General features: G+C 42.9%; 1 protein-coding gene across 1 annotated transcript in view; it reads left to right on the top strand.

Annotated features, from left to right (window-relative positions):
* The window catches only part of NPAS2 (neuronal PAS domain protein 2), a 106,683-nt gene that overhangs the window by 84,121 nt on the left and 9,039 nt on the right, over positions 1–13,523 (top strand). The window contains 7 exon segments of the mRNA XM_049834239.1: positions 73–179; positions 1,392–1,539; positions 2,153–2,234; positions 2,930–3,071; positions 3,811–3,917; positions 4,085–4,177; positions 9,873–10,019. Of these exon segments, the coding sequence (XP_049690196.1) occupies positions 73–179; positions 1,392–1,539; positions 2,153–2,234; positions 2,930–3,071; positions 3,811–3,917; positions 4,085–4,177; positions 9,873–10,019 (826 nt within the window).

The following is a 13,523-nucleotide window of genomic DNA, read 5'->3' as shown; positions in this document are numbered from 1 at the left end:
ATCCATGTCAACATGCAGAACTGCTGTTTCTTTCGTGGTTTATGAATTCACTCATATTGTGCCTAACCGCAGAGCACCGCCGATTATAGGATACTTGCCTTTTGAAGTGCTGGGTACTTCTGGCTACGACTATTACCATATAGATGACCTAGAGCTGCTAGCAAGGTGCCACGAACACTGTAAGTATCGCATAGCCCAGGTTCCTCTGGAGTCACTGGGACACCTCTTCTCAGGGAAATGTAGTTTCACTTAAAACTGGTTTAAAGTTGGAAGGGGAGGTTTGACCCTTGCCTCACACCTGTATGTCTTAGCAGAGTTGTAGCAGATTGGGAGCACCGCAGCTGATTGGCATCTGAGCCAGACTTACCAAGCTCTGAAAAATACAATTTTACCTTCTGTATCCCCAAAAGTAGTCAACAAGGCTCACTGAATGGATAAAATATGCCAGATTAGACCCCTGCTCTGTTAGTAAAGAATATGCAGAAGAACAGTTCAAGCAATCTCAGAGGAGATCCCATTTTGTAAAATTCTTGTTGACTGTTTACCCTAATGTTGTTCACCATGTATTTGAGATTACCTGTGATTATTTAAATATAGTCTATTAGATTGAATTGAAAAACTCTTTCACTAAGTAAAGAAAATGAGGCAATGCTTTTCAAATATTTGCTTACAGAACTGACTGGAACATCTCAGCTTACCACCTTTGGGTGGCTCAAAAATACCCCATCAACAGTAGTTTTTATATGTTACATTAAAATATAGAAAGGCTAAATAGGTGCATGTTTGGGAACCCCTTGAAATCACTGGGGGGGAAAGCAGAGATCAATTTTGCCAGTGAATCTTTTAAACCTTTAATATACCCATTTTCTGCACTTTGAATTCTTGTCAGTCTGGGAATTTTCTTTCAGTTTCAAATGATTTTTGTCTTTGCACAATCTTATCTCCTATACTACCTTCATTCTGAATCCATCTGCACACAATACTCATCTTTTCAAGCATTTTTATCCTGTATTTTTCTGCTATAGCACTTAAGATGATCGCTCTTAGAAATTAATCCCAAATGCCTAATTAAGCAGTATGTGATCAGCACATAAACCAGTATAAGATCTATGTTTAAGTTGTAGCAGACATTAATGCATTAGTGTCCAAAGTTAAGGTTAATTGTGCTGTGAAGGAATATACCATTTGAAGTGTCAGAAAAAGGTACCTGCTGATCTTTATGATGTTTGCTCTATGGTAAGACTGAGAGGACCACTCACTCGAAAGGTGCTCAGACTCCTGTCTTCCTTAGGAATCAATGGGGCCGTAGTACTTTTGTCACACTTTTCACATTTCATGTCATTTTCACATCACAAATTGTGCTACAAGCTGTGTGTATTTTCTGCTGACAGTGATGCAGTTTGGCAAGGGGAAGTCGTGCTGCTATCGGTTTCTGACCAAAGGACAGCAGTGGATCTGGCTCCAGACCCATTACTATATCACCTACCACCAGTGGAACTCCAAGCCAGAGTTCATTGTGTGCACGCACATGGTGGTAAGGTATGGAAAAATCCTATCAACTGGCGGGGACATAAAAGACAGTAAGATAAGGGCATCCTCATGACTGCCAAAATTGTCTCTCAGAAAAATAATGTCTTTTATGTAACAAAAAAAAAGACTGAACTTTCTGAAGGATATATGCTCATTATAGAAAAATGATCAGACTAAACCTTACTTTATCCTAAGCTTGATTTGTCAATCAGGAGTTTAGGGACAGATTAACTTTTGCATTTTTCCACTTTGTGCAGAAGTAGGGAACAGACAGATCCCTTAACTATTCTAATACTTAGTTAAGCTCCAATTCTTACATTCTTTTTCAAAGAGATGTGTGGAAGCTTTCCAGTGAAGTTATACAGTGGTTGTAGGCTGTGAACTTGACCTTTATATATACTTCTTTAATATACCTCTTGACTTCAAGAAGACAGGAACAGAGCAAAACCTGAAAATTAAAAGTCTCTCAAATGTGATTCAGTAGCATCTGACTTAAGCGATTTTTCAGCTGTGCATTTAACCTGTAAAATGTTACAATAATTTGCTCCTCTATTTGCTTAAAGCACATTTTGTGAAATATAACAATACCATGTCGATACATACAATTACATTTTACATTCAGTTATGCAGATGTGCGGGTGGAAAGGAGACAGGAGATGGGCTTGGAAGAAGTGTCCTCAGAGGTTGTGTCCTCAGCGCTAAAGGTACAAAGAGAAAAGTTTCTTCATTAATATGTGTAATCACAGCTTGTTCCTATGTTAATGTCACTGAAGACTCTGGCATTGTCTTTCTGGGTGGATTCCCTCAACTTCAGAATTCACTGCTCACTTGAATAATTTTAAAGTAAATTGGATAAGCTCATGAAAGGATAAACCTGGAGATCAGTAACAGCCACAAATCAAGTGGAACATGGACAGGGGCAATGTGAGATATCCCCACCTTTCCTTGGCAAGATACTACAGTTTAAAGATTCATTCGGACATGTTCTGGCAATCAGCCTTCTTGGTGACATCTCGGTGATCTGCTGAGGGATGAAAGAAAAGCTCCTCCTCAGTGCACAGCTGAGTGTCTCACAGATGTTGTAGTTGCTGTCACATCCAACTGAACGCAAAAGAAAGATTCAGAAAAACATCTGAAGGCACAAAATAACTACGGCAGTAGCTTGCTATTTATTTCCAACTCAGTGATAACTCTTTGTAAAATGCTTTAGTTAGATGCTATTTGGAAGGCACATTGACACCTGTGCCCAGGCCTTCTGCTGGCATACCTGGGATTAGTTCTGCTCAAGTCATTTTAGGCCAGCCAAAGAACTGGGTGCACAACCATTACTAGGTGCATTTCAAAATGTTTTCACCCTGACAGATGCAATAGCTGTTCCCTTTTTGTTTGTTTGTTTTAGGACAGTGGCACCAGCTTGGATCCTGAACAGCACTTTAATGCACTTGATATTGGTGCCTCAATCCTCAGCGCTAGTCGGACACCCTCAGTATCATCCAGGAGCTCACCCAAATCTTCCCACACACCCAAGTCAGACCCAGCATGTGAGTGGTATTCCTGGGTTACTGTCTTATTTTTCATTTAGCCAAGTTACAGAATGTGTGTCTATATACCACAGCTGCTAATTTAGCACTTATTTATGAGGTATCGATGATATGTATTTGTCACTGACGATGAAGTGCACAATCTGAAATGGTGACGTACAAGAGGGAAGGTTCTAGTGCAGCCACCCATACACTGGAAAATGGGTAGCGGGACTAGCCATGAGACATGCTGTTTCAATCTGTTACAAAAATGAGGACTTCTCTCTTCAGATTTGAGGGCATCAGTATAAGCAATACAAGGCCCCTCTAGACTTACAGGAGTAATAACAGCCTGTGGGTGACCCTCTTCTGGCCAAGATTCAGGATGCTCCAGCCAAGACTTGGGCACACCTTACATGCTCCTTCTGGTCCGTGGTCTGGAAGAAAAGCCAATGAGCTAACCTAAATTTATAGTTATTTGGGCCATATGAAGGGAGTTCCAGCTGTTTTGGAACAGGTCTTGTGTCCTTTTGCTCCATTCATTGGAGCACAGAACCATAATCTGTCTCATTTACTTTTCTCTTTGCCCAGGCCCTCCTATCAGTTTAATTTTACTACCACTGAAGTCAACAAGAACAGCCTTGACTCCCACTGGAATTTAGCCAGGCCGTAATCATTTCTATCTAGGTCTCATTGTAATTCCCACTTCAAATGGGGATGATTTCCAACATGTAAGGACTCACCAGTACTTTTCTTGCAGCTACACCAACAAAGCTGATTGCCGAGTCTAACACCCCCTTGCCAAGAACACAGAGCGCGCAGCAGGATTTATCTGTGCATAGACTCAGTCAACCTACTGCTCTTCAGGTAACTTTACAAAGAGTCATCAAAATAGGCAGATGGTATAAAGCATGTGCCACATACGCAGCTTAGCAAATAAAAACCACTTACACAAAAGCCATGGCATTAGAAGAAACCTAAAATGTAAAGGGGCCAAACTTAGAAAGTTTTATTTTCTTTTCTTTTTAACCTAGGTTTCTTTGCCTTCTCAGCCTCCATGTGAGCTTCTCCCACAGCAGTTGCTGCCTCAAGCAACTCTGCAAAATCAGCCTGCACCTCTGGCACAGGTTAGTTGGGGATTTGGAAGTGGAATAGGTCACTTGCCTATCTTCTGTTATTTTCTCCTTTTGTCTAGTAAATAAATGAATTAATAGGGTCCAGGTCTTTTGAGGCTTTTAGGTTATCTCCTTAGTAGCTAATATCTCCAAATCTACCAGCTCTCAAATGCTTAAAATATCGTGGGAAAGTAATCTGAATTGTACGATCGTGTGTTTAAACACGTAAATGCTTACAGGCATTCAGAGCAGAAGCCCAGGTACATGTAGGTTCAGGTGCACACACACATCTATTTCACAGGAGGACAAAAAACAGCTGGAAAAGAGTTTTCAACTTTGCTTCTACAGAATCAGTTCCCATCAAAATCAAGGTCACAATGAGAATTAAAAACAAGCCTAAAAACTAACAAAGACCCAGTCCTCCTAAAAACACCTGTTTGTCTGGGCTGATGCAGAACTAACCAGCAGTAAGGGACACAAAAGTTCAACAAAACCCATTTTGTGAGTGTGCCAGTAACGGTGAGGGTGCTGCTAGAGACAAATGCCTCCAGTGAAATCTATTAATCCATATCTCAAAACTGGGTGATGGCCCAAAAAGACACCTCAGTGTTTCATTTACAGTGGACTTTGAAGGAACAAATTTGAGTACCATGTTCCCATCACATTGTTTCTCTCCTGTGGTCATGCTGTGATGATACACCCCATCATCTGCTGATTTTAGAAATGACAGAGTAGTCCTGGACCTAGGCTGCTTCTACTATTGGTACCCTGTACTCCCTCACAAAATCCCAGTTTCTTCCTGTAGCATATAAAACATAGAAAGTCCTGAGGATCCCTGCTTTAAAATAACAAATTCTCATTTATCTTCTGTGTTTAATATTCTTTTCACGACTCCGCAGCAGCATGCAGAGAAGAAACAGCATATCAATTATCTGCTCTGAGCATTCATTTTCTGTTACAGATATTTCTCTCCGTTATTCATTAATGCACTTCCAAACATAATTTAGTTTATTTATTATAAACCCATGCGTGTTTTGTTTGACTTTTTTCTACCTCCCTTTCTTCTCCATCAAAGCTCTCTGTGAAGAGATGCTTTCCAGTTGTTTACCGAGAGCCTCGCTGCCTCACCCCTTCCCAGTGAAACGCTCTTACTGGCACGCCAGATCCATTTCTTCTCTGCCAAATCGGAGCGCCGTCCAGTCGCATGGCCACTGGTTAAGCCTCTTTGGGCCAGCTAAATCTTGGTGAAAGGAAGAGGGTTGACTCCAGTCTGTCTACACAGGCAGCCCTCTTCCCGACTGGCAGCAAAGTCACAGCAACGCTCCTGGTGAAGCTCAAGGTGGAGCTTCCCTTGATGTGGAGCAGGGAAATAGCACCAAGACGTTGCAGCTCAAGTTGCTGAGGCTCACACCCCATAGCGATACTCCTGGTAAAGGGAGCAATCCTCCACAGACTTGGGTGATTTTCATAAACTATTAATGCTTTCTTCAACTGTTTACCTCCTACCTTAAAATAATAAACACATCAGCCTACAGCAAGATAATCCATTATATCAAAGACAAGGTGCCTGCGGCGCTAAGTGAATGAGTGACGAAAGCCAGGTACGCCTGCTTCCCCCCACGAACGTTTCCTCAGTTTCCTAGTTGACTGTTTCGCAGCAGTTTAGCAGCAGAACACAAGCTCATCGCTTTTAGAAATAGCGTGGCCGGGCGCCCCGCTGCCAGCCCACGAGGAGTAGCTGCACAGGTTGCTCCCCACTGCCTTTCTGCTGCTCGCCCTCAGCTGAAGGTGACCGATGGCAGGAGCTGAAAGGCAGCGTGCCGAGCCTGGCCACGCAGGGCCCCGGCACTCTGACGGGTGTCCTTGCGGCTAACATTCAGCTACGGGGCAGCAGCGGGGGGGAAGGACATTTTAAGCGGCCAGGACCGCATCTGCAGTGAGCAGCTAGCTCCCGCCTCAGGCACCATCTGCTTGAACTTTGATTAGTTTTATTTCGAGCAAAGGCTGATGGTTTTGTCTCCGACGGAATGCGGTTTTAGCTTCTGCCTTGCTTGTCTGAATGAACAGACAGCACAGTACTAGATGTCGCCTGAATATAAATGGTTTACTTCAAACCAAGTGCTCTCCATTAGAATATTTGTTTGTTTGTCTTCCTCATTGTAATAAATTAAAATCCCCTACAACACAGCGGATGTTGATGACTGAATAATAATTAGCACTAATAATCCATTTGGGATTGCGCAGGTGTTATTCTGAAGACAGAAGGAACAAACAAGTTGTTAGTTGAGCTGCAAAACTAATGAAACCCGGGTTTCCAGGGGCTGTGCCTTGCAAGGCTGGTGCACAGACCCAGACTTTCCTGCAGGAGGAAGGGATGAGTGGATCCCTCTCTTCTTTGCTGAGCTAAAGCTTGCAGGAAATTGCAGCAACTTGGTATTTTTGAGACTTTCACAACTCTGTTGCGTGTCTCTAGCTTTGGCCAGAAGGATGGAAAGTCGGAAGATAGGCAGAAATGAAAGGTTCAGGGGAAACCAAGCTAAAAAATAAATAGGGTCTCTTTTCTTTACCCAGCTACCTATTGTCATGAAACTTGTAGGAACAGAATGTCTTTGAGGTGTGCATCTTTTTGTTCACCACATCTGAAATGGGGGACCATCCCGGCAGACACTGGCCATAGGTCCCCCGTCCCCGTCCCCCCCCCCCCCGGTTGCAGCCCCAAAAGCATCACTTGGGGTTTTTTTTAAGAACCCAGACTAAAATTACTGCTGTGGGGGTGGTTTTTGTCTGAGTTAACAAACCTTGATTACACTGGTGCAATTATAGATATCTCACAGGTTTAGTCTTCCATGTTTTGCTGTATCTGGAAAGCTGGCACTTTTTTGTGTATAATATGCACTTTTCTGAGGATCCTGCAGACATTTGTAAATACCCAAGTGAGATAAAGAGCAACTTTATCTGATGCCAGTGACAGAGTTAAAGCCATGCAGTGTTTTCTGTGGAACATTTTGAGTTAAGCTCTTTTAATTTATTATACAGTTACAGATTTCTCCCCTAATTAGTAGAGCAGTTAATGATCTTGAGATAAATACTTTCTGGTGCAGGTCAATTGCTGTTAGTGCCTTTGTACAAAAACAATGAAGCTCTGTAATCACAGGGTTCATGGCTAGAGTTATCAACAAATTTGGGGGTTAGAGTGGGAAAGGGAAAAAAGCAAAAGAGAAAGTTCCTTGTCTTCTTCTGTAATGGCTTTCACCCTAGTATACCAGCTAATTGTTGTTAAGTTTATTAATACAAAAAGCACATGAAAAAGAGAACAAAAAGGCAATAGTAGATGAATATGCTAAAAATAAGAAGGTGCTGAAAAAAATTACGGAATAATCATTTAAAATCAACAGCAATATATTTTTGCATGCAACTTTGCAAAGGAAATTCAAATTCAAAACTGAGGCCTGGAAATGGATTTTGTTTCTTATTGAAGTACAAAATGATTATAAAATTATCTGTTATAAAATTCCTTACATTTTTTAATTGAAGAAAATGGGGTTCCTTTCCAAAAGTGTCTTCAAGAAGTTCACACGTTAATGAAAAGTCTGCCATCAGCAAACCAGGCAGTTAAATGAAACTTTTGGCTAAAATTGTTTTTAATTCTTTTCTGATAAGGACCCTTTTAGAGACTGGAGTAGTTCTCACTAAGAGAGTTCAGAGAGAGAATTAGATTGCAAGACTCAGCTTTTTAAAGAATCCTGTACAGACCCAGGTTAAAGCAGGGCTTAGCTGCGTCTCATCTAAGCAAGCCATAGCCTCATTCCACTCCTAAAATCAGGGTACCTGGACTCTTCAGAAACACAGAGTCAGGCTACAACAAGCATCACCAGACGCTCCTGTGAGTCACTTGTCCTTGTTCCCAAACATCAGAGGTTTCCACTCGTCCATTCCCCAGATTAATACTTTATACATGGACTAGAAAGAGAGAGACCCTGCTCGACTTCTCCCCTTTAACACCAATTAGAAGTAACACAAACTTCCCTTGGGGAGCTTTGACACCATTTTTCTGCTCTGGGGAAGGAGCGGGTTGCAGATGACAGAGCTGCTGTTTGAAGGCAAAAGCGCCGTGGACACCGGAGGCCAAGCGCTCACATTATCTCCTTGGGCAAGCAGGGCAAGCTGCCGGCGCCCGTGGCCGCCTCTGCCACCAAAGTGGGTTCTGAGATCCTCTGCCAGCAGCAACCGCATGTACAACCCTAGCAGCCCTCCCTCCCCCTGAGCAGGGCTGGCCACGGAACTCCCCTCCACCTTGCCACACGAACAAACTCTTTCAGCGGTGGGTGACCTCTCAGATTGTGCGGGAAAACCACCCTCCACCTGGTAAATAGAAAGAAACCCTCTGAAGTTCTCCTGTTTTCTCACCCAAAGGGCGTTTACATGGAGATTTCAGCTTTGCTGGAGGGAACGGGAAGGTATTATTTCACTTAGCTGGTTTAAGGCAAAGCAGTTAGCTGATACAAGTCACATTTCAATTTCTCTAAGTAGCCAGAAATTTCATTTAACTGTGCGGTGTTGCTAGAACCACAGCTCTCCTTAATTCCCTTTTTGTTACCATTTTTGTTTTCCTATTAAAAAGGCAGAAATGGTGTAAGCAAGTGCATCTCCATGGAGCAGGAAGGCTGCAGAATGCGTCAGTTCACCCATTAGCACAGAGCCACTGGAAGAACCACAGGAACGGGGCACCATTTTCAAGTCACAGCAAATATTTTTTTTTCTTTTGCCTGGACACTCAGAGCACCACATGTTTTCAGAGAGGCCTTGGATGCCCTGATTACAGAAAAGCTTGCAGATTTTTTTTTAGTGGTTTTTTTTCAAAGACTGTTTTTTACTTTTGGAATATGAGCTCATGCAAAGCAACTATTCCAAAGCCTATTAAAGTGATAATTAACTTTGGTGGACTTTGAATCATACCCAAGAACACCAAATAAAACTGGGAATTTATTTCTGTGTTAGTCCCCTCCACACTTCTTGAATGATTCCACTTTGTGGCAGGTATTGCTGCTACTGGAGGTTGCACTTTCTTCTTGACCCTGATTAGTGATCTCCATTTTATATTATTATTTAGAACAGCCTTTTTCCCACTGAGCTCAGCTATTCATTTTACAGCATGTATAAAAATAACTTAATGAGTATTCCTTGTAGCTTGACTACTGTTCAGCTGTAGAAATCTAGAAAGTGTTTATTGTGGTCAGCTGTCGCGTGACGCTACAGAAAGTCATCAGTGGAAAAAGCCATTGCAGCACTGTTGTTTCTGTGTGGAAAAAGGAAAGCGTTAGTAAAACACGTCCGGAATATACAGTTATGCTATGCTAAGGGCTCCAAACTACAGGCTAATAAAAATAATGCACTCATTTGCCATCCAATTAAGATGCTCTTGATATTTTAAAGTAGCATAGTCTCAAATACAGCCCTTCTGATAATTCCCTAACAGAACAGGGTCACTTGTAAGCAGATCACTCTAACTGAGGCAGTTTAATATATGTGCATAAAATTGAAAATAGACAAGATTTATCTCTGCCTAGATGTTAGTATATTACAAACACATCTTTTATTCCTTTGGCTGTGCTTTATAATCAAGAAACCAATAACTTCTTACAGAACAATGTTCTATTGAGGCCTGTTTGTATTATAATGACTGATTTTTCCCTCTGTTTTTTTTCAGTTCTCGGCACAGTTCAGCATGTTCCAGACCATCAAGGACCAGCTAGAGCAGCGGACCCGGATCCTGCAGGCCAACATCCGATGGCAGCAGGAGGAGCTCCAGAAGATACAGGAGCAGCTCTGCCTGGTCCAGGACTCCAGCGTACAGGTGCGTTACTGCTGGGAGGGGCAGAGCAAAGCATCCTCTCTCATGTGGCTGTTGATTAGGGTCGGCAACTTAAAATCAGCTCCAGGGTCTAGGAATCTGGACATGTGGAAACCAGCTCATCTGAATGAGGATGTTGCCCTCTGAAAGCCTCTTGAGTAACCTATGTCAAGAAAGACTTAAGAGCTCTCTGGCAGAAAAGGGAGAAATAGTTCAGCCTTAGGAGGAGGAGAAGAATTTGGGTCATTTACAGTAGCATTTTAATACTTTATCGACTGAGTCTTCAGGTTGAGCAGCTGTAGTAGAGAAGTGTTCAAGTTCAGACTTGCCAATGGTTATGTCTCTCCAGTTCATTAGCTTCCATCCAGTCACTGCTTGCTTCATGTTGGCATCACTCATGCTCAGTATCTTGTCTGTCCAGCTCTTCCTTAGCCAACAGCCCTCCTTCAGGCAGTGCTCATCTCTTTCATTCGCTCCCTGTTTTCCTGACCCTACCCCTGCCTGGATACAGAGCACAAGAGATTAATTTCTTTGTCATGTTAAAGCCCCCCAAACCTTTGCTGATGTTCATTTGTTCACACCTGGGGGGTGTCTGAATTTTTTATTCACTGGACCAGTTTAAGCCTTTAGGGTGAAGCTGACTGAGCCTGCTCTTCTTCTGCCTTTGATACCTCCCACTCAGAGCTAGAATTCACAAAGTACAGTATCTGCTTTTAATTCACCAAGTACGGTATCTGCTTTGTACTACCCCTTATGTCCACCAAAGCTCAGAAATAATGGCAAGTGCAGTTCAGTACCTCATAGGCTTCACTTAACGACAGATGGACAAATCATGGAAGTTTTCTAAATGTGGGGTGATTACTGCTATGTTCCTCATAATTTAACTGTAAATGCCAGGTTAAATGACCCTTGCTAGTAATGTTGCACTGGGGACCCACTGTGAGTATTGTGCTAACAGGATTTTTTTAGAAGACAAGCTCTGTCACAGCAATGAATGTCTCAAAGAACGTTTTAAGCACAGGATGAAAACCTGGGACCTGCTGAAGTCAGTGGGAATTTTGCTCCCATCTCCCACAGAAACAGACTCTCACCCATCAGCAGCATCTGCAAAATGCAGTTTCACATATTAAAACAAATTGGGATTGTATGTTTAGGCAATTAAGGGATCAGTGAAGCCAAATTAGGAACTTCGCCGCCTAAGCTGCTGCATGTGCACTGCTGTAAGACAGCACAGCAATGGTGGGTCCCAAAGCCAGGACTCTGTTCCTGGTGCCCTATAAGCATATAGGTAGACCAGGTTTAACTTCAGTCTATTTCTTCTATTGGTTCTGCGCTGACTTTGATTCATGGGAAGGGAAAGCGTCTCTGCAATTAACTGGCCTTCAGTTCAGAATCACATCATATGTCTGAAAGCTATTATTGTTATGAATATCAAGAGACATGATATTCTCACTTCCTCTCTTTTTAATTGGGTGAAAACTATTACTCTCTCCTGGTGAAGTCTTCAATAGTCACATACACTCATCCTTTTTTTCTTTTTTTTGCATAATTCAGGCAAAAATAGAAGATCAGAGCACATTCTTATATGCAGGAAATGGATATTTTTACATAGCTGTCTCCCATATGTGCTAGGGCACATTTAATAACCCAAAGACCGTGGGACAGATTCTCAGATACGCTCATAGGGAGCTCAAGCAGAGAGAAGAGGAGGCCCAGTAGGTAAATGGTGGGTAGTTCCGTACTGCCCACTCCATACCAATTTGTAGCTCTGAGTTACACCATTTGTGTGATCCTCTCCCCCATAAAGACTGTACCAGGTTGGACCAAATATTTTCAAACCAGTACAAGTTCTCTGGTGTCAGTACTGACCATTTCCCAGCTTACTGCAGATGCCAAACTGAGAGGCAGGAGGACTGGAGGGCAGCTCGGAAAAGCAGGGGCTGTGTCTCTGCCTGAGGGGGCAATGCCAGATGGGGGGATCATCCTGTGTAGTTCGAGTGCCTTTCAGTCTCCTCAGAGCAGTCAAACAAGGCGATGAGATGCGAGGGGTCACACTGACCCATGGCCAGGGCCTTTTCCTTCTCCCACTTTCTCTAGGTTAAAAAAAAAAAAAAAAAAGACCAAAAAGAAATTACAGTGCTGTGGCAAGGTTAGAGTGGGACCAGGACTTAGCTTTGTCTTATTTGGCATGGGGCAACTTAAAAGAAAGCCTCACAATTTTGCATGCAGCATTTCTGTGACTCACAGGCAGCTAGGAGTAAACTGTTAAATCAGAAATCCAACCATGTGCTTTGCCACGCAGATTTCATCATTCAGAGAGCTGGGTGTCTGCAGACATTGATCTCTGTCTATTATCAGAGCTACAAAGCATAGTAGCAAACAAGCGAGCATTACTATCAAGCACATTTCTGGTCTCTCTAATATTCCATGTAGAAGAGCTGTAAGCATGGGGGAGTGCCGTAGGCTGTCTGGAAAGGGGGAAGTGTTCTCTGGTTTTCCCTCGTTAGCTGATTTATTAGCATATCTTCCCCACTGGTTCACTCCCTTCCACACAGAAGTGTACAGGTAGCTCAGTGGAGAATTAAGCCCCATTTCCATTTCCTTCGGAGATCTTCAAAACCGCAGTACGACAGTCCACCAAGAAACGCTTTCCCAACCAGACAAATGTTGAGCACAGTAGTCTGCGTTAGAAACTATTTCCAAGAGCCTTGTGCGATGAAAGACGAAACTAGCAGGAGGGTTGTGGGCCCTGAACAAAAGTGTTCAAAACTCCATTAAATCCCTGTTACTGCTTTTCCTGACAAACGAAAGTATGAAGGACAGGAGCAGCAAGAGTAACCTCAGAAGTCTGAAGGATGCTGGGTCTGCTCCAGATTTGAACAGTCTAGCTAATGAATTGTGGATGGGGAGGAAGACAGAAGGGCTGAGCCTGACCAGCCCGCAAGAACTACAAATGAGACCATCCACAGCCCTCCATCATTTGCAAACCAGGCTCCCTTCGAAGGCAATGAATCTCAGCTTCCCAGTGGTGTGCTTCTCATCTTTCCGTATTTTACATAAAGAGTCTTGATGTCTGTAATGATGAGCCCAAAGGCTATAATCCCCTGATTATCCAAAGGACAGGTAGAGTCAAAGAGCCGTTTTTCCTCACGATGTCTTGCCAGTGTGATTCATCCATTAGCTGTAGGGACCATCTACCTCGGAATGAGGGGGCACCAGTGTCAGAGGGTCCCTCCCCTCCCTCACTGCTTTGCTACGTATGTTAACAAGCTGGCCAATTAAAAAATATTTGTAAGATGCTTCACTGACCTTGCAGTCCGCAAAATCAGCCACAAGACATGTCATTAGCAGCAGTGCAGTTAGGGGGCTGCTAATTTATCTGCTTGGATTTGCTCAGACTGTGAAAGATTTCATTCTTTATTAGGGGGTTTCTGTTGTTATTTAAAGCTGTTGTATTTCAGTGTTTCAGGGGAATTCAGGCAGGACTATCACAAAAGAGGCACATTA

The sequence above is a fragment of the Accipiter gentilis genome, chromosome 31, assembly GCF_929443795.1.
Source record: "Accipiter gentilis chromosome 31, bAccGen1.1, whole genome shotgun sequence".
Classification (NCBI taxonomy): domain Eukaryota; kingdom Metazoa; phylum Chordata; class Aves; order Accipitriformes; family Accipitridae; genus Astur; species Astur gentilis.
The sequence above is the reverse complement of the archived record's forward strand: the minus strand, read 5'-3'. Positions and strand labels throughout refer to the sequence as shown.